Raw genomic sequence first — 18,492 nt, forward strand, 5'->3', positions numbered from 1 at the left:
TTCTACTGTAATGTTTGCAAATAGCAGTGGCCCAAAGGGCATCTTGATAGCAGTTCAAGTTGCAGATGCGCATTCTAGATGGAAGGAATTGTTAGATCAGACAGAAGATTACTGTGCTTTATGTGTTTAACTGTATTCACTGAAGTAATGCTCTTGGGTATGAAAATTAATGAACAGCCGGGTTGCGCGGCTGAAATTTGTGCCTGTTGTTGTAAAAGTATTTACACTTGTGGACGCAAATATCGGTTCAAAACATTGATCAAAGGCAGTATGTGCTATAGCTACAGTATTGCCTCTCGTTTCGCACTGCCAGTGTTCGCATAAGTATCATACAGAAGGACAATATGAAAAATCTGTCGACTCCGGCATAGTATTTACTGTAAGCTAAGTAAATTAATGGACGATCGGTAAGTCAAATTCCCGAAGGTGTTGAACCGCTTTCTATTGCCTGGATGGATCGTTCCAAGTGTTGTACATTAGTTTATATAAATTTGTACTCTAACAGGAAGGTGCACGACCAGGTAAAACAACCACTTATCCGCTGACAATATGACAGAGCACTTACTAGGTAGGTGCTCCAAAAAGCATTGTGCACCACTTCTCGTATACGGAACAAAGCCGGCATAACGTACTCTGTAATTACAAAGTAAAACAGGTTTACAGTAAAATATTTCTAATTTATCATGATCCGCAATTGTGCCCATTAAGCACAACGTGTTTCCTCTTTGGATGAGGATAGAAATCCGCTGCCGGAAGAATTCTTTCGCGCGAGGTTGTCCAGTGGCGGCTGCAATAAGGTGTCCAGTTTAATCGACCAGCCTTTTTGGCCCCGGGATCCGTAGATTTCAAAGGCTGCAGGAATGAAATTCTACTGAATCCACTCGTGCTTCGCAAGCTTGTTAGTCTTGGCCAGTTCTGCTGCGGCACCGACGTTAACAGAGGTACGGCCAATGTAGGTGTCGGCTACGGTGTTCACACAAGTCACGTCTACTGCCATTGGCTTGCCGCGTTCCCATGGGATCAGCGTAACAACGTCCGGCCTTTTGTCGCCCGTTCTTTATTATGCGTTTCAGTTAATTTCTGCCTTGTTTCTGAAAAGCTACTGTGCAAAGTAGTAAGCTAAAACTATCAGTTACAGTTGCTAAATGGAACTGTAGCGAGGCCCAGCTGTTGTTGCACATTAGGTGAGCAGAGGGAAGGGAAGAGGGAAGAACACTTACTGACAATACCAAACACTTACTGACAATACCAAATTCTGCCGACGTCGACAGAGCACTTAACTAAGTAAATTGTTGTACGATCGATAATTTAAATTCCGGAAGGTGTTGGACTTTCTCCATATATTTTCCTATTGCCGCTAATGGATCCCCCCAAGTGTTAATTTCTTGTAAACAACACTGCTGTGTGTTTATGTGTACTGTATAGGCTCTGTAAACATAAGTCCTCTCAAAATGATACCGTTTTCTCAAATGTTCTTTTGTCAGCCTTCCATGCGTGCTTCGCTGAATGGTTGGGAAAGGATGCATCATAAATGGCACATACACAGCAAAACACCAACGCAATACGTTCGTGATCGATTCTATTCGCTTCGGGAACAAGATCAACGTTCAGCACGCAGACATTTAAGCAAAGCTCATGCCAGTTGTCAGCGCTGCTAATTCCTGTGTCGATGCGGCAGTTTTGACCTTTACTATCAGCCAATCAGTCTGCGACAACGTCTGCATGACGTATGATGCAGGATTTAGAAGCTAATCCACTCTTCCCGACAGCCACGCCACGAAATGCAGATCTGCGCCGCCGAATGCCAGATGAAGGCAGTATTGCATCTACTGATGACGATGCGTCCATTTCAAATGTTCAGCCCAGTAGCGCTTCCACGCGCAACGCTTTATGGTTCGAACGTTTGATAGCTTCCATATGGGTTATTCTACGGCTGCTCGGCTTGGTGCGCACATTTCCTAACCGCTGTGGGGCATGGAAAACACTGCTTTTTATAATCAACATGGCATGGTTTCTGATGCTCACTTGGCTGTTACTGGTTGTTACTATCGTTGACGCCAGCCCGCAAATGATTATATGTCGACGACAGAAAAAATTCACGAAAGCCGCGGCTATCTCGTTAAAAGCGGTCTTGTTTGTCGCTGTCTTCGCTTATGTCAGCTGGCAAGTGCGGGATGTGCCGTACCATTTGAAAACTGTATACAATCACTACCTGCAGAGTAAAACGTAAGTATTAAGCAAAGAGTGCCTAAGTATCAGCTCACAAATGGAGACAAAGTAATGTGCGGGCTAATATGTATAATACTTCAAAGTTCGAATATTCACCCTCTTTGATCACTTTGTATCGTAAATTTTTTTAGAATAAATATTTTTGAATTTTGTTTTGATATGTTAAAGAAAGTGACCTGATACATGGTGGCAATTCATGTGTACAGATACATACAGAGTACACGATAACAGACGCTTTTGTGCATTGTTATATGACGATGTATGTGACGTTGTGTAGGTAAATGATTTGTGTAGATTGGCGGGAAAACCGTTTGTGGGCTTAACATTAGGTTGAGCAGTTTTTGCTGTTAGAAAATTCCAAACAATTGAAAACTTGAAACGCATTTAGGTGTACCAAATCTCTTACTATCTATAGAAGTACAGCGATCTACTTCAAAATTTTTTTTATAAAACTATGAGATCGCTTTTCCACCGAACAACGATTCTGGCATTTTTTACAAAATTTAAAATGTATTCTAATTTCTAAAAATTCTGAAATTCATTTTACAGTTTGAGAAAGGTGGTTTTGCTCTGGTTGGGTGTATAAATGATCTTTGCACTTATGTGGATTTACTCATCTGAAAAAACCCATGCAGACATTTGTTACAACTTGACGTGATTAAACGGGATTAAATTCTTCTTCCGGAATTATTCTCCAACCGGATGTTGCGCGCACACACGGTTTACACACAAATGCATTCAACGTGAAAATTTCACTACATGGACATGAATTTGGTGCCTTGTATCGGGTCACTTCCCTAAATAAATTACGGCAGTTTCTTTGGGTCTAGGAAGACATTCCGGTAATTAACTCGGCTCGAACAGCGTACAAACCCGGACTGCAGCGTTCTTCTCAGCGTCATAGCAGCATTCTTTTTTTTGCTGCACAAAAGCGAGCTGGGATTGTTCAACGATGTTGCCGGTATCAGCAAGCAAGGAGCGCAGTTGTGGGGGCAGTCCTTTAACCGGACGCTTGCGACACACTTTGAGGAACTGTACCATTGGGGATTATACGCCAGTGTGATTGCCGACATGCAGTTGGCTTTGGTCCGCGGCGTCATAACTACGTACTGCATTCTGGCCGTGTGCACGTTCTACAATTGGCACAGGACGATCCACCATCCGGGATGCAATGGTTACCGCGCTACACTCTTGTCATGGCAGGCGCATGAAGAAGAATACTTGCAATACATGTATGGAGTTTGGAGAATGTTTACTTTAAAGCGCCAAAGCAGTCTCGCCATCCTGTTGCGCATATTGTTCGTCCATGATTACCTCGCATGTGCATTGGTCCTTGAAGAGCTTTATTACCACGAACGCGGATGGGACCAACCATGGACCAATATAATGGCAGTGCTTTCGCAAATTCCGATGACCATCGTCTTAGCGAATTCCATCGCTGCGGTTAGCGATGAGGTAGATTCGATGTCACTCTAGTTGTTGGCTTTTACAGTTGTTTCCAATTTGCATTCTCTGAACTCTTCTGGTGCTTTGGAAATTCGCTGCTTGTGAAGCTGAAATTTCCCGAAACGACTGCCTCTTCCTTCTAGGGCAATCATCTGACGGATATACTAGGCACGGCGTTGTCCCAGGTAAACGGAATATCGGAGGTTGAAGAAAACCGGATATTCCGGCAGCTCCGGCGTTTGCAAGAACGCTCAGTGGGTCTGAAGATTGGCACAATATCCGTTGGCAATGATTTTGTTAAAAGTGTGAGTAGTATTACTGGCGCAGTAATTAAATCTAATTATAGTAGAGTATAGCATAATGTGACTAAATTTCAGGCCAGCATTGCTTTGGTGTTTCTGGTCGGATTTATCGCGAAGTGAAACAATGCTTTGGTCTCACAAGCTGCTTCTTGGACTGCCGGTATCATAATTTGAAACCAGCGCTCGTCTGCCGCATAACTCATTTACATTCCTTGTTTAAAACTGTATTATATCTACATTATAATTATGTATTATAATCGCTAGTTGCGATCGATCTACAGTACTTTCCTTTACAGAGAAAGTTTTACAATGGTTTCTTTACTAGTACTGTATTCGCTCGCACATCTTGAACCACAGAGTGTGTGTACGAGAAAAACGCGCATTCAATATACACACTCTAACCGGGCCAAACGCGCGATTCGCGATTTGATAAATTTTTGATGTCTTACAACATCTGGACTGGAGAACTTCTTGAATAATGAAAAAATTAGAGCTCTAACAATTTTTGTCATGTTTATGCTCGAAAGCAGCCATTAACATACAGCTTTGGCGTAAGCACGAGTTACAAACGGATTTGTTGTGGTTTTTGGGGTGCCCCTGGAGGGGTACGTTCCGCGTCAACATTCTTGATGGCGATGAACCACCGAACAATTCGAGCTTTCAGCCACAGAACCTTTTTTTTCCAGAGTGAATTGCCATTTAAATGAAAAGTCTTGATCTATTAAACAAATTCACAAGAAGAACTGTTCATCTTGAAACCAAATGAGGAATATTTCGTAGTCGTGCATTTTGCCCGGTTAGAGTGTGTATATTGAATGGGTGTTTTTCCCGTACACACACTCTGTGGTTCAAGATGTCCGAGCGAATACAGTATGTGTATCTGGCTTCGGCTTACTGGTCTGATTCTAATGAACTAAAAATTACAAAATCATATACTATACTCGTACTAAAGCATCCGGATCAGTTCAGCTTGCATATGCACACCCTGGCTTTCTGTACACAGTGCACCTTGCCCTTACCGAGGACATAAACCTGCAAACACTGGCACAACATGTAGAAAAACGCAGTGTGATGTATACAGTAGTCCCAGTGCTTCACAATTCTATGAAAACTGATGCACTTGTTTGCACTTTGCATGTACAATGTCGTCTCTGTCAACAGTATTCCTCTCATGTAAAACACTTCTCTCAAATTTCCTGGCATCCGACCGGCAGCACTTTGCCGCGCGGTTGGAGCGGGATGCATCGCAGACGACATACACACCAGTGCCTTCCTAGCTTGCATTTTGAATACGTATACGGGATCGCTTTTACCCGCTCTGTGAATCGGCGAGCGTTTGGTTCGCAGGCATAAAAAGCTCGTCCCCGTTGCTAGCGGCCTAGCGCCATTAGCAACCGCTTCGTTTTCAAGACTCTTAAAGATTTTCATCAACTAACCAACCGCGGTAATTTATTATACTTCGACGTTTATCGTGTTCGCGATATTTGTTTTCGGACGACCGGGCCGAAATGGATGATTTGGAGACCGATCCACTCTTCCCGACCGTCCCGCCAGACTTGCGTCGTCGAGTGCCGGATAAGGAAGACATAACCAACCGTGGTGCACCCGTTCCAGCTTCGCCGTCCACGGACGTTTGGAATGCGCGCATCTCTGCACGGTTCGGGCGTTTCGTAGCATTTACATGGATTGTCCTGCGACTACTCGGCTTGGTCCGTTCGTGCTCTACTGGCCACTTGGGATGGAAAGCGCTGTTGTTTATAATGAACGTGGTGTGGTGTATCGTGATCATTGTGCTGTTGATAATTCTTTGGATCGTGGACACCCTTCCGCAGATGGAGATGTGTTTTCTGAAGATAAAATACCTGAAAATCATGGCAATGTTGCTGAAATTCGGCTCCCTTGAGATCTTCTTCATTTTTGTTAGCCGTAACCTGTGGGATATGCCGTACTACCTGAAGAATGTTTTCGATCACTACCTGCATAGCAGATCGTTACCGTAATTGCAGTTGAGGACACTATTCCGTTCCACCAAATATTACTGCATAAAGCGCAACCAACTGATTCTCTTTCCAAACACAGCGTGCTCTTGTGACGCAAAAAGTAGGTAGTGGGAAACTTGCATTGGGAAAAGAATAATAAAGCCCAATCATATTGTGAAATTGTCAACAAACCGTAATATTGCCAGTGGTTTGTGGTGAAGAATGAGAAGTAGCTAATTGATTATTTGCTGAGGACAGCTAAAGGTCACACTTATGTAATGGAAACTGCAAGGCTGATGATAATTGATCACCTCATAAATCCCCAACCAAGAGAATTATGGTAACCGTCGGCGATCGCTAATCTTAGAGTAGCTAACGGCAAGTAAGCGTGTTATTCACTCGTAAATAAATGACTTCCAGTAAGTGCAAAGGTTTCACGACAAGCCCTTTACCGTCGGCTAGTTCGTGCAAATCTAATACTGCGTAATATACGACGATTGCGCTTATGACCGGCAATCAAAAGTAAACCTGTAATTAATCGTGCCAATACAGTGATTAACTTTTCTGGATCTAGGAAAGCACCTGGAAAACGGCTCATGTTCGCATGGCGTATTCGGCTGGCTGGTGCCGCTGTACTCAGTGCTATAGCCGCAATCAACTTTCTCCTGCACAAATTCCAGCTGGGATTGTTGACCGATATTCCCGGTGTGCATGCGCGGGAATTGCAGTTATGGGCGCAGGCCTATAACGACAACCCGCTGTCGGTGTCGGGGAAAAGAGCGACAGCGTACTACTGGGCACTGTACGCCGGTGTGATGGCGGATGTGCAGTTCGCCATGGTCCGCGGCATTGTGATTTTGTACTGCAAGCTGGCCGCTTGCACATTCTACAATTGGCGCCGTGTTATCCATCATCCGGGACGCGAGGGCTTCCGCGACACCCTTTCGGCATGGCAGAGACATGAAAAGGAATATGGCAAGCATTTCTACGATGTGTGGGAGATGTGTCGGTCTGATCGTCTCGGGATGCTACTGCGCTTGGTGTTCTTTCATGACTACATGGCGTGCGCATTAGTCGTCCGTGACCTTTGTCTTCATAAAGACGGATTCGCTCAACCGGGGGTTAATTTAACGGCAATGCTGTCGCAGGTCCTGATGACAAGAGTCTTAGCGAATGCAGTCGCGGCGGTTAGCGAGGAGGTGGGTGCGACGTATTTTGAAGGGCTTGTGTTGCTTTTCAGTTTTGTTTTAATTTTTAACAATTTAAATAAAATTTTTAAGTTATCAACAACGGCTGCTCACGAGAAATGTCGCGGTAAAGAGCACATGGATTATAAAATACCATAGATCGTAAAATATTGGGGCCGTTTCCCTTAATTACTAATATACCATAGATCTCATATCCCTTACCATAGAATTCGTACTATAGTCTATAGTACGAATTCTAGTTAAAGGAGAATGGCCCAAGTAATTTATGATCTATAGTCTACAGATCATAAAATACTTGGGCCATCCTCCTTTAACTTCTACAGTACCGAGTACGTGGCACAAAACGACCGCCGCTCCTTTTAGGGCAATCCTCTGACTGAGATACTAGACGACACGCTGTCCAAGGTGGACGGGAGGTAGAATGCCGAAGAGAACCGGGTTTTCAAGCAGATTCGCCGTTTGAGAGAGCACGCCGTGGGTCTGAAGTTTGATACTATGCCCTTTGACTACCATTTCGTCTGGAATGTACGTACTACTTACACAGTCAGATTTTACCGTCAGGTTGCAATGCTAATATAGTGTGTCTAAACTTTAGGCCAGCCTGGCGTTGGTGTCGGTGGTTTGCACTATCGCGTAGTGCAGCAGATCCTTAGAAGTCTCGGAAGCTTCTTCCTTTTAGTTGCGACAGCAATGATTAACAAGCAACGGCACCCTGTCCACATCGCTCACTGGCATTCTTAATCGAAGGAATCATTTTCCTACTCCTTCGCTCGGTTCACGTTTAATGGCACCCGCTAAATTACGTCATCACCGTTGATTGTATACTGCATTAAAATAGCGCATTTAATAGCTTCAAATAGCCTTTAATAGCTTTTATACTTCGGCCGAACAAGTTGAAATAACACTAATACATCACCAGTGCGTTGTTTGCACACATCACGAGACACGAGTGCGATACTTTTCTTTGAAACGCATTTATCAATTTGTGCTTCGTTGCCGTTTCGTTACGTTTCTTTCTGTGCTGAAATAATTGTTCTCTGTCTACAGATGCGCTTCTGCGATAGATGTGCCGTATAAGAGGAAAAGCTAATAACAAACTGTGTTATAAAATAAAATCATCTGGATAAACTCTTTTTGTTCACAAACACTATTCGTGTGACTGTCAGTGTCAGCACATTGTCATAAATTTGCAGGCATCGGCACAGCTGTTAGGTAAAGACAAGTGATGTGTAATCGATAATCTCGAAAGTGCTGAACCGCTTTTCATGACGGCGGCTGGATCGTTTTAAGCGACGTTAATTTCTTGCAGACAGCTATCGTCAGCGTCGTATACTTGTGTGAAACAGTGTGGGCTCTGTCAGTACTCAAATTAATTTGCATCGTCGCGCGCAGTTAGCTGAATGGTTTGCTAGGGAAGTGCCACGTATGGCAGTTAAAGCCTGTACGCCTGTAACACACACAGCAACCCATCAAGGCAGCTTGAATTTTAATTTCTAACACGTGCGAAATTGATTTTTCTCGTTTTGAAAACGAGTAAACGTTTGTTAAGCAGATACAACAAAATCCGTTAACGCTATCGGTTACTGCTTCCGGTGTCGATGTTGACCTTTTCCGAAAGTTTGATCAGCTAAGCAAACTCGGACGATATAATTATACAGTACGCACCGTACACGCTCCGAACGATGGTGGATTTGGAAGGTGATCCACTTCTCCCGAGTCTTACATTTGGATTTGCCGTAATGCGTCGCGGATTGCCGGATGGAGAAAAAATTAACCTTGATGAGTCTGCTTCAGCATCGGCAGCCACTCCTGCTACAAATGCGCGCTACACTGCCTGGTTCAAACGTGTAGTAGCGTTTACGTGGACGGTGCTACGTATGCTCGGCTTGGTCCGTTCCTTTTCTACCCGCCACAAAGGATGGAAAGTTTTACTGTTAATACTGAACATACTGTGGTTTCTGGTACTGGTGGTACTGCTGCTAAGTGTTACGATGGTGGACACCGCTCCGCAAATGCAGACTTGTCGACGAGAGAAGAAATACATGAAAGTCGCAGCTATTCTACTAAAATCCGGCTCGTTTGTCGCCCTTTTTATCTGTGTCAGTTGGCACTTGTGGGATATGCCACAGTATTTGAAGCACGTTTACAACCACTATCTGCAGAGCAAATCGTAAGTGCCAGTTTGCTATTGGTGATGAGATACTTTGAATTTTCTTATATATTAGTCACCACAAAATACACGTTTTTGATAAGCCGGTGGCTAGTTATTTAATTTTGTTATTTCATTTTACGCTTTTTGTAAAAATCCACGGATGTTGTGTAAGTACTTCAATAGGTTAACCGGTTTTTGCACGTACCTACGAGTACAGTGTGAGTGACAAAAATATAAAAGAAATTAAAATACATGAACGAGCTAATGTAACAATGAACTGTCAATACAAAACAGGGTAACTTTTAAGACGCTGATACAATATCGAATTTTTCTGGGTATAGGAAAATCTCCCGTGATCTTTCTTTTGCCTCCCCTCGACGAACAAATCCGGAGGGCGCCGTTATTGTCAGTGTCCTAGCAGCCATCAATTTTCTCCTGCACAAATGTGAGCTGGGATTATTCACGGATGTTGCTGGAGTGCACCAGCAAGGAACGCAATTATGGGCGCAGAACTTCCACAACAAGCTGTCAGCGAAAGGAGAAACACTGTACTACTGGGGAATATATGCCGGTGTAATTGCCGATATGCAGCTGGCACTGGTTCGCGGCGTTCTGACTACGTACTGCATGCTGGCCGTTTGCACGTTTTACAACTGGCACAGGGCGATAATGCATCGTGGCAAACGCATGAACCGGAGTATACTGAACACTTCCATCAGGTCGGGTGGTTCTGCCAGGATATGAACTTCCTATTGCGCTTATTATTCGCCCATGATTATGTCGCATGCGCACTGGTCCTCGGTGAACTGCATTACCACAAACTTGGGCTATATCAACCATGGATCAATGCCATGGCGGCGCTCTCGCAAATTCTGATGACAATCGTCTTAGCAAATGCCGTCGCCGCCGTTAGCGATGAGGTGGGTCTGCATTTCTATGGTTTTGGAATGCTTTACTGTTGTTTAAATACCGGTAATAATTTGTAGTTAGATCTGTGAACGCTTTCAATATCGGTTAAACACCGCTACTGTATTCGTGCATTAACACGAAAAGCTGCCGCTATTTTTCAGGGAAACCATCTGACGGATGTCTTAGACAAGGCACTGACTAAGGTGGACGGAATATCGGATGCCGAAGAGAACCGGATACTCAAACAGATTCGGCATTTGAAAGAGCATTCAGTGGGCTGGAAATTTGGTACTATGCCCGTTGACAACCACTTCGTCTGGACTGTACGTACTGCTGGTGTAATTAAACTTGACCATCAAAAAATATTATTCTAAATGTTTGACCATAAATTGCAGGCAGAGATTGCTTTGGTGTTTCTGTCCGGCTTTATCGTGAAGTGAAATCTCAGGCGCCTCGGAACTCGGAAGCTGTTTCTTGGACCGCCGACAGCGACAACTTGGGACAGCAGCCTGCCTGCGTAACCTCATTGAGGCTCGCATTGCTTTTTCCGAATAAGTGGTGTTATTTTCTATAAACATTATACAAGAAATTTACGCTAGAAGCGTTTTTTTGCTTACAAGGTCATCATGACCCGTGCGTTTAGAAAGCAGGCGGAACATATCTTTACGATGCGGGTGAAGTACCTCCACTCTATGTGTTAGCGAGGTTCAGATATTCTTGCACGCGGATCAGCAATTAAAAACCAATAACAACATTATAAAGTAAGGTATTCCGGATTAATTCTTACAGTATCTGTATGCCGCACAAGCGGTAGCGCACCTGTCTGCGCTCATGACGTTTGTAATTGGATAATATATCAAAATCTGCCGATGTCGGCATGGTACTTACCCGAGAAAAATTGATTGGCAATAGATAATCCCAAATTCCCTAAAGGTGTTGAACTGTTCTTTGACGGATCGTCTCAAGTGTTGATTTCTTGCAAACACCTGTTCCGTACTTGTGTAAACTGTGTTTGGGCAGTGTCAACAGTAGTCCCCTCAAAATAATACGGTTTTCTCGAATTTTCCTTCATCGACCGGCCGGTAGAACTTTGCTAAAGGGTTCATGATAGCGACATCATAGAGGCACTCACGCAGCAGCACACCAATGTTGTAAGTCTGTCATCGATTTTTACTCGCTGGCAAGAACAACGTTAATGTTTGGTAGGCAGACATAATAAATACTCATTCTTGGTGCTAGCGCTGCTAATTCCTCTATCGGTGCGCCCCTTTTGACCTTTGGAAAGTTTTTATCAACCTAAAAACCTGCTGGAACATAGGCGGATTTCGCACGGTCGTGTGATGGATGATGTAGAGGCCGATCCACTCTTCCCGACAGATGATATAGATCTGCGCCGCCAAAGCCGAATGAAGGCAGTACGGATCATGATGCGTCCATTTCGGCTTCGCAATCCACCCACGCATCAGGCGCGCGCAACGGTTTATGGTTCGAACGCTTGGTAGCTTTCACGTGGGTTGTCCTACGGCTGCTCGGCTTGGTCCGATCGTGGCCGTACCCGCTATGCGGCATGGAAAATTCTGCTTTTTATCATCAACATGGCATGGTTTCTTATGATCACTTGGTTGTTGCTGGCTGCTACCATCGTTGACGCCAGCACGCAAATGGAGTTATGTCGAAGGCAGAAAAACTTCATGAAAGCCGCGGTCATTTTGCTGAAATCGATCTCGTTCGTCTTCTTCTCTGTTTATGTCAGTGGGAGCATGTGGGATATGCCGCACCATCTGAAGACTGTTTACAGTCACTACCTGCAGAGTAAAGCGTGAGTATCAGGCAGAGAGTACACGCTATCAGCTCGCAAGTGGAGACAGAGTAAAGTGCGGGCTGAAGTACTACATACTTCGAAGTTCCAATATTCGAAGCGCATGGTTTTATAAAAAAAATATTGGCATTCGTATTCGTAATATTGGTATTTGGCTTGATCACTGCAATGCAGTTAGCAATTTCTTTGGGTCTAGGAAGACATCCCGGAAATTATGCGACACTTTCGAGGAGCGTACGAATCCGGACTGCGGCGCTGTTCTCAGCATCATAGCATCATTCTTCTTTCTGCTGCACAAAAGTGGATTAGGGCTGTTTACCAATGTTGCCGGTGTCAGCACGCAAAGATTGCAGTTATGGGCGCAGACCTTTGACAAAAATTCGACGCGAGTTGAAGAATTTCACTACTGGGGTTTGCACGCCGGTGTGATTGTTGACGTACAGCTGGCTGTGGTCCGCTGCGTTATAACTACGTATTGTCTGCTGGCCGTGTGCACGGTCTGCAACTGGCACAGGACGATCCATGATTCGGGGCTCGATGGTTACCGCGCTACTCTCTCCGCATGGCAGGCACATGAGAAAGAATATGTGCAATACGTTTGTGGAGTTTGGAGTGTGTTCACCTTAAAACGGCAAAAAAGCCTCGGCTTACTGTTGCGCATATTGTTCGTCCATGATTACGTTGCATGTGCATTGGTTCTTGGAGAGCTGTATTATCACGAAGACGGGTTGCACCAGCCATGGACCAATATAACGGCAGTACTCTCGCAAATCCTGATGACCGCCGTCTTAGCAAATTCCGTCGCTGCCGTCAGCGATGAGGTAGGTCCGAAGTATCTCTAGCCGGTTGCTCTTATAGTTGTTGTAAATTTCTTTCTCTGACTCTTGAAAATTGGTGCTTACACGTACTTTGATGTTGCATTTTCCCGAAAAGACTGCCTCTTGCTTCTAGGGCAATCATCTGACGGATGTATTAGGCACGGTGTTGTCCAAGGTAAAGGGGATTTCGGAGACCGAAGAACTCCGGCTGTTCAGACAGATTCGATGTTTGCAAGAGCACTCTGTGGGTCTGAAGATCGGTACTATATCCGTTGGGACTAATTTCGTTAAAATTGTAAGTATTACTGCAATAATTAAATTTTAGATTGTGGTTTCGGGCGAATAGCCATTTTGTTATATTTAATGGTCAAAATGTATTGCATAGTGTTAAGATATGTCTACATTTCAGGCAATTATTGCTTTGCTGGTTCTGGTCGGATCTATCGCGAAGTGAAACAACAATTTAGTCTCGAAAACTGCTTTTGGACTTCCGGTAGCGATAATCTGGAACTCATTAAAATTCCGCGTTTAAATAATATCTGCATGTTACAGAATTTTCCATTACAAGCGTGACAGAGGATTTTTCACAACGAAAAGTGTTTTTGATAATTAATGTCCATTAGCGCAAGCATTTAAGCTTGGACTTACTTTTCCTGAATAAATACCACCATTATAATCGTCAATCAGACTGTTTCTTGAAGTTTGATTAGACCGGCTTCAGTGTTCGGACGCTGTCCATGCTAAGCGGGGAGAACGTGTTCTACCATAACATTACCCTTAATCCCTTATTATACATCTCCACTGCATGTAATAACTGACAATTTGTTATACTGCACAAGTTCTTAACAGTATTAAATTTTGGCGGAAGTTGTATCTCGTAAAACCTTCCGTACGCTTTCTGCGCCTTCAAGCTATACTTGGAGGAACAGAAAGCGCACAAGATTTCATACAACGTTTACTTCAATACAGCATTTACAAGTACAGAACATCCCTTTCCTTTCCCAGTACAGAACATCCCTGATGCACAAACCTGCAGACACTAGCTCATTATTTAGGCAAAGGAAATATATCACGTATAGTCCCAGTGCTGACTGTTTTTATTGAAAACTTATGCACTTGTTTGCACTTTGCATGTACAGTGCGGTCTCTGTCAATAGTAGTCCACTCAGGTAATGCACTTCTCTTTTAAATTTCCTGGTATCCGGCCGGGAACACCTCGCTGTAAGTTTGAAGAGGGAAGTATCACAGATGATATACTCACCAGTGCAATCATTTCTTTAGTTTTTGATGACTTTACTCGCTTTGAAAACCTCTAAGCGTTTGGTACGCAGGTATAGCAAAACTCGTCCGAATTGCTAGCGTGATTAGCTTCTGTTTCTGGTGCCGGAATTGACCTTTCCGAATATTTTCATTAACCAATCCGACCGCGGTAATTTGTTATACTGTAACGTTTACCGCATTCCGGACATTTTCACAATACAAAGTCGCGTACCGACATGATCGGGACATCAGATACAGGTTATTCTCCGTGTCGATAACTTGATAATTTTTTATTAATCTCGCGTACAACAAGCTTGTATAGAACTCTACTTATCCCGTGCGTAATTAATTTTTGAACAGTTTCTGTCATGTTGCACTGCGCGGAGAAGACCGTGTCTCTGGTGTCCGGTAAATATACGTAAATCCATTTTGTGAAAATGTTCGGAACGTACAGTATAACCCATGTTTTCGTACGACCGGCCCGACATGGATGATCTGGACTTTCTGGAGACCGATCCATTCTTCCCGACAGTCCCGCCTGTATATGTAGACTTGCGTCGTCGTCGGATGGCGGATGATGAAGACATAACTGACCGTGGTGCCTCCATTACGGTTTCGCCGTCCACTCACGTTTGGAATGCGCGTTTCTCTGCCTGGTTCAAACGTTTCGTAGCGTTTACCTGGATTGTCCTGCGACTACTCGGCTTGGTTCGCTCGTGTTCTATTCGCCACGGGGGATGGAAGCTTCTGCTGTTTATAGTGAACGTGGTGTGGTGTTTGATGATTATTTTGCTGCTACTGGTTCTCTGGATCCTGGACACCTTTCCGCAGATAGTGATGTGTCTTCAGAAGGACAGGTACATGAAAATCGTAGCTATTCTGCTAAAATCGGGGTCGTTTGCGGCCTACTTCATTTTGGTCAGCAAGTACCTGTGGAAGATGCCGTTCCATTTGAGGAATGTTTTTCATCATTACCTGCAGAGCAGAACGTAAGTGCAACTTAAAAATAGTTTTCCGTTTCCGCTAAATATTGTTCTTTCGGTTCTTTTGGTCCGCCAACTGATTCTTTCGGTCTGATGCTTTTAAAGCATGTCAACTGGAATTGCTTATGCAGCACTTCCAAAACGAAAAATAACATCAGGATTTAGGAACAGAATGGGCAGCTTCCGATAAATGTGTGAAGTTATGTTATAGCAGATATCCATAACTGATAACACCATGGTGAACCGCTCATGCATTCACCCGCTTTTTACTGTAGTGTTTATTAAATATTAAAAGTCAATACATTACACATACAGTGACAAGCGTCACAAACCATCGTGCATAGTTATCTTGGGAATAACTAAAGGTCATGCTTTATAGCGGAAACCACAAAGCTTCGCCAAACATAGCTAGACAGTTTCCAGTTATCCCCTCTCTGCTGTGTCCGTCCAAACAATAACCAACCTTCTAGACAAAACCATTGATCAAGAAATTATCGGTTGCTTTTAAGTGAGAACGTTTCTCCTTATAACAAAACCCGATCTGTTAGCATTCTGCAAGGCTCATCCACACCAGGTCGACTAACACGTCGACCATCACAACTCAAAAGATGCATCTCACAAGGTGGATCGCATGACGTCGACCGTCACGAGCTTGACAGCTAAAAAAACTGCCAAATCTAAAAACTTTTAAAAGAATTTAAGAAACCTACGAACCTAAGGAACCTAAGAAAACTAAATAAACTATGACACCCTGAAAATCCTAAGAAAGTTTAGGTGGTTCAGCAAAACGTTAGCTCGGCTTCGTGCGATCGACATTGTATTTGGTCGAGTTAGTGACGAATTCCGTCAACGAAATGGCCACTGGCGGGTCAGATTCCGCAGTTATTACGTGTTCACTTATAATTAAAAAACTTCAGGCGAGTCACAAACACAACCGGAACGGTCCGGAAGGATTCGCCGTCCGGCGGACGCTTTTCAGCTTTTGCCGGTAAGGGTAAGACCGACAAAACCGTCCGGCTTCTGATATACAGTCCGGCATAACTGTCCGCGTCAAGATTTTGATAATTATTTTGTTTTGACTTCGATTGTGGGTGCTTCAGAAATCGAATTGTGAAAAAATGTTCAGATGGGCAAAATTTACGGCGGACTTTTGCTTAAACCGAGGGGGGGAGGGGTGTGCCGGCTTATAAGCAGAAGCGTCCTCCGTCTGGACGGTTTTGACAGGTACACACGCACGCCGGGAGATTCTCTTGGCTATCTGCCAGTTCACAGTCCTAAAAAATCTAGTGTTACGTACTAGTGTTACGTACTGTCAATATGACTGCGCTCATGACGTTGCGAGTCTTGCGACCAACAGTGTTAACTGTTAATACACCAGCTCCACTTTTTCTAGATGTAGGAAAGCATCCGGAAAATCGACCTTGTTTCTACAGAGTTATACTCCGGGTGGTGGCGTTCTATTTGGCGCCATAATGCTGATAATGTTATTACCCTTTCTCCTGTACAAATGTGAGCTGGGATTCTTCACCATTATCGCCGGTGTGCAGGCGCGCGGAGCGCAGTTATGTGAGCAAACCTGCAACCTCACGCTGTCGGCCAAAGGACCTAGACTGTACTACTGGGCCTTGCACGCCGGTATATTGGCGGATGTGCAGTTGGCCGTGGTCCGCGGTATTGTGACGTTGTACTGTATGCTGGCCGTGTGCACTTTCTACAATTGGCGGTTAGTGTTCCTCATCCATCCTCCGGAGAGCGATGACCGCCGTGACACCCTCTCGGCCTGGCAGGCACATGAAAAGGAATATGGTGAACATTTGAAGGATGTGCGGGCGGTCTTTCAAGCTGGTCGGCTCGGATCTCTGTTGCGTGTGGTGTTCTTTCATGATTATGTGGCATGTGCATTAGCCGTCCGTGACTTCTGTCTTCATAAAGAAGGGCTACACCAACCGGCGGCTAATTTATGGCCAGTGCTGACGCAGGTCCTGATGACAAAAGTCCTAGCCAATGCCGTCGCAGCCGTTAGTGAGGTGGGTTTGATGTAGTACAGGGTCGCTGAGTTCGGTACAAACACTTTGTCTAGCACAAAAGACTTTGCTCTGGACGACACTTGATTATGAAAATAAAACCGAGCCAAAACCCCGGTTCACAGGATTTTCTAGAAACCGGGCTGCAAATTTTTTTATCAAAAACGTTTTATAATTCATTTTAAAGTTTCAAAAATTGAAATTGTTGTGATTGAAGCTTGTTTTTACGAAAATACTGTAATTCGCAGTTGGATGTTGTGCATACAGACTCTGTCTTGTTGGTGTACATACATTTCAAATGTATGTACTGTATGTCTTATACTGTACACGTTACACATCAGTTGATATAAAAAAGCATAAAAAGATATTTCAAAGTGCGCGAAAGGCAAAGCCTCCGTTGGAGCATCAACTGCATAACTTCTACCGAAATTTGGTAGTATCACATTGGTGTACATACATTTCAAATGTATGTACTGTATGTCTTATACTGTACACGTTACACATCAGTTGATATAAAAAAGCATAAAAAGATATTTCAAAGTGCGCGAAAGGCAAAGCCTCCGTTGGAGCATCAACTGCATAACTTCTACCGAAATTTCGTAGTATCATCATACCATGTAACGACTTCTGCTCCTTTTAGGCCAACGATCTGGCGGATGTTTTAGAACGCAAGTTATCTAAGGTAGACGGGATGTCGGATGCCGAAGAAAACCTGCTATTCAAGCAGATTCGACGTTTGAGACAGCACGCAGTGGGTCTGAAGTTTGGGAAGTTTGGTACTATGCCGTTTGACGACCATTTCGTCTGGAGTGTACGTACTACAGTACTCATGCAATCAGATTTAACCGCTCGTACTGTATTACAACTGTTAAAATTAATTGTGTTTAAATTTTAGGCCACTCATGCGCTGGTCATAGTGGTCGGCTTTATCCAGTAGCGAAGCAGATTCCTAGCTGTCTCGGAATTGCTTAAGCTCCCTCTTTTCATCAGCGGCAGCGATTTTGACCAGCAATGCCACCCTGTCCACATTCTTACCGCCACCGGCATCCTTATTCGAAGGAATACTTTCTTCACTCTTTCACTAGTTCACTTTCGCTGTTCGCCGTACTACTGTTCGTTTTGCTAGAATGGATAAGAATGATAAAATTTAATGCAGATGAAGCGCGCTTTGTGCAGTTCACTGTTACTACTTCCTTGCTCTTCGTAATCCTATCCTGAAATTTTTCTTATCGCCGATGTTCAAACACAGAGTTGTATGCTAAGGAGACAGTTCAAGGCACTGTATCTGTGCAGGAATGACAATCTCATAAATAATTACAGTTTACGCAGATACGTGCTAGTAAAACTGCATTCGTAGTGGAAT

The 18,492-nt window shown here is 44.0% G+C and overlaps 5 protein-coding genes across 5 annotated transcripts; all 5 read left to right on the forward strand.

Annotated features, from left to right (window-relative positions):
• Positions 1 to 1,919: 1,919 nt before the first annotated feature.
• Positions 1,920 to 4,170, forward strand: LOC129583116 (uncharacterized). The gene is made up of 4 exons (XM_055474831.1): positions 1,920 to 2,226; positions 3,060 to 3,684; positions 3,819 to 3,980; positions 4,053 to 4,170. The coding sequence occupies exons 2-4, from the start codon at positions 3,301 to 3,303 to the stop codon at positions 4,095 to 4,097; spliced, it is 591 nt and encodes a 196-aa protein (XP_055330806.1). The 5' UTR covers positions 1,920 to 2,226; positions 3,060 to 3,300; the 3' UTR covers positions 4,098 to 4,170.
• A 1,164-nt stretch (positions 4,171 to 5,334) lies between these two features.
• Positions 5,335 to 8,005, forward strand: LOC129583107 (uncharacterized). Its single transcript, XM_055474822.1, has 4 exons — positions 5,335 to 5,973; positions 6,531 to 7,155; positions 7,528 to 7,689; positions 7,760 to 8,005. Exons 1-3 carry the CDS (start codon positions 5,486 to 5,488, stop codon positions 7,582 to 7,584), a joined length of 1,170 nt encoding a protein of 389 aa, XP_055330797.1. The 5' UTR covers positions 5,335 to 5,485; the 3' UTR covers positions 7,585 to 7,689; positions 7,760 to 8,005.
• A 1,222-nt stretch (positions 8,006 to 9,227) lies between these two features.
• LOC129583108 (uncharacterized) lies at positions 9,228 to 10,833 on the forward strand. The gene is made up of 4 exons (XM_055474823.1): positions 9,228 to 9,334; positions 9,658 to 10,236; positions 10,387 to 10,548; positions 10,621 to 10,833. Exons 2-4 carry the CDS (start codon positions 9,817 to 9,819, stop codon positions 10,663 to 10,665), a joined length of 627 nt encoding a protein of 208 aa, XP_055330798.1. The 5' UTR covers positions 9,228 to 9,334; positions 9,658 to 9,816; the 3' UTR covers positions 10,666 to 10,833.
• Positions 10,834 to 11,399: 566 nt separating this feature from the next.
• On the forward strand, positions 11,400 to 13,525 carry LOC129583110 (uncharacterized). The gene is made up of 5 exons (XM_055474825.1): positions 11,400 to 12,044; positions 12,241 to 12,865; positions 12,996 to 13,157; positions 13,272 to 13,355; positions 13,415 to 13,525. Exons 1-4 carry the CDS (start codon positions 11,821 to 11,823, stop codon positions 13,314 to 13,316), a joined length of 1,056 nt encoding a protein of 351 aa, XP_055330800.1. The 5' UTR covers positions 11,400 to 11,820; the 3' UTR covers positions 13,317 to 13,355; positions 13,415 to 13,525.
• Positions 13,526 to 14,959: 1,434 nt separating this feature from the next.
• Positions 14,960 to 18,124, forward strand: LOC129582947 (uncharacterized). Its single transcript, XM_055474579.1, has 4 exons — positions 14,960 to 15,111; positions 16,499 to 17,132; positions 17,770 to 17,940; positions 18,025 to 18,124. Exons 1-4 carry the CDS (start codon positions 14,960 to 14,962, stop codon positions 18,064 to 18,066), a joined length of 999 nt encoding a protein of 332 aa, XP_055330554.1. The 3' UTR covers positions 18,067 to 18,124.
• The last annotated feature ends 368 nt before the right edge of the window (positions 18,125 to 18,492 follow it).

This window comes from Paramacrobiotus metropolitanus, unplaced genomic scaffold (assembly GCF_019649055.1).
Source record: "Paramacrobiotus metropolitanus isolate TYO unplaced genomic scaffold, Prichtersi_v1.0 Parri_scaffold0000009, whole genome shotgun sequence".
Classification (NCBI taxonomy): domain Eukaryota; kingdom Metazoa; phylum Tardigrada; class Eutardigrada; order Parachela; family Macrobiotidae; genus Paramacrobiotus; species Paramacrobiotus metropolitanus.

What these genes read in the sequence shown, in the direction of transcription:
- LOC129583116 (XM_055474831.1), top strand. Translation starts at nt 3,301, where the DNA reads ATGCAGTTGGCTTTGGTCCGCGGCGTCATAACTACGTACTGCATTCTG. An exon ending in TCGCTGCGGTTAGCGATGAG is followed by an intron (nt 3,685 to 3,818) that starts GTAGATTCGATG and finishes TCTTCCTTCTAG; the next exon opens with GGCAATCATCTGACGGATAT. An exon ending in GCAATGATTTTGTTAAAAGT is followed by an intron (nt 3,981 to 4,052) that starts GTGAGTAGTATT and finishes ACTAAATTTCAG; the next exon opens with GCCAGCATTGCTTTGGTGTT.
- LOC129583107 (XM_055474822.1), top strand. Translation starts at nt 5,486, where the DNA reads ATGGATGATTTGGAGACCGATCCACTCTTCCCGACCGTCCCGCCAGAC. An exon ending in CTGCATAGCAGATCGTTACC is followed by an intron (nt 5,974 to 6,530) that starts GTAATTGCAGTT and finishes TTCTGGATCTAG; the next exon opens with GAAAGCACCTGGAAAACGGC. An exon ending in TCGCGGCGGTTAGCGAGGAG is followed by an intron (nt 7,156 to 7,527) that starts GTGGGTGCGACG and finishes CGCTCCTTTTAG; the next exon opens with GGCAATCCTCTGACTGAGAT.
- LOC129583108 (XM_055474823.1), top strand. Translation starts at nt 9,817, where the DNA reads ATGGGCGCAGAACTTCCACAACAAGCTGTCAGCGAAAGGAGAAACACT. An exon ending in TCGCCGCCGTTAGCGATGAG is followed by an intron (nt 10,237 to 10,386) that starts GTGGGTCTGCAT and finishes GCTATTTTTCAG; the next exon opens with GGAAACCATCTGACGGATGT. An exon ending in ACAACCACTTCGTCTGGACT is followed by an intron (nt 10,549 to 10,620) that starts GTACGTACTGCT and finishes CATAAATTGCAG; the next exon opens with GCAGAGATTGCTTTGGTGTT.
- LOC129583110 (XM_055474825.1), top strand. Translation starts at nt 11,821, where the DNA reads ATGGCATGGTTTCTTATGATCACTTGGTTGTTGCTGGCTGCTACCATC. An exon ending in CACTACCTGCAGAGTAAAGC is followed by an intron (nt 12,045 to 12,240) that starts GTGAGTATCAGG and finishes CTTTGGGTCTAG; the next exon opens with GAAGACATCCCGGAAATTAT. An exon ending in TCGCTGCCGTCAGCGATGAG is followed by an intron (nt 12,866 to 12,995) that starts GTAGGTCCGAAG and finishes TCTTGCTTCTAG; the next exon opens with GGCAATCATCTGACGGATGT.
- LOC129582947 (XM_055474579.1), top strand. Translation starts at nt 14,960, where the DNA reads ATGTGTCTTCAGAAGGACAGGTACATGAAAATCGTAGCTATTCTGCTA. An exon ending in CATTACCTGCAGAGCAGAAC is followed by an intron (nt 15,112 to 16,498) that starts GTAAGTGCAACT and finishes CACTTTTTCTAG; the next exon opens with ATGTAGGAAAGCATCCGGAA. An exon ending in ACGACCATTTCGTCTGGAGT is followed by an intron (nt 17,941 to 18,024) that starts GTACGTACTACA and finishes TTTAAATTTTAG; the next exon opens with GCCACTCATGCGCTGGTCAT.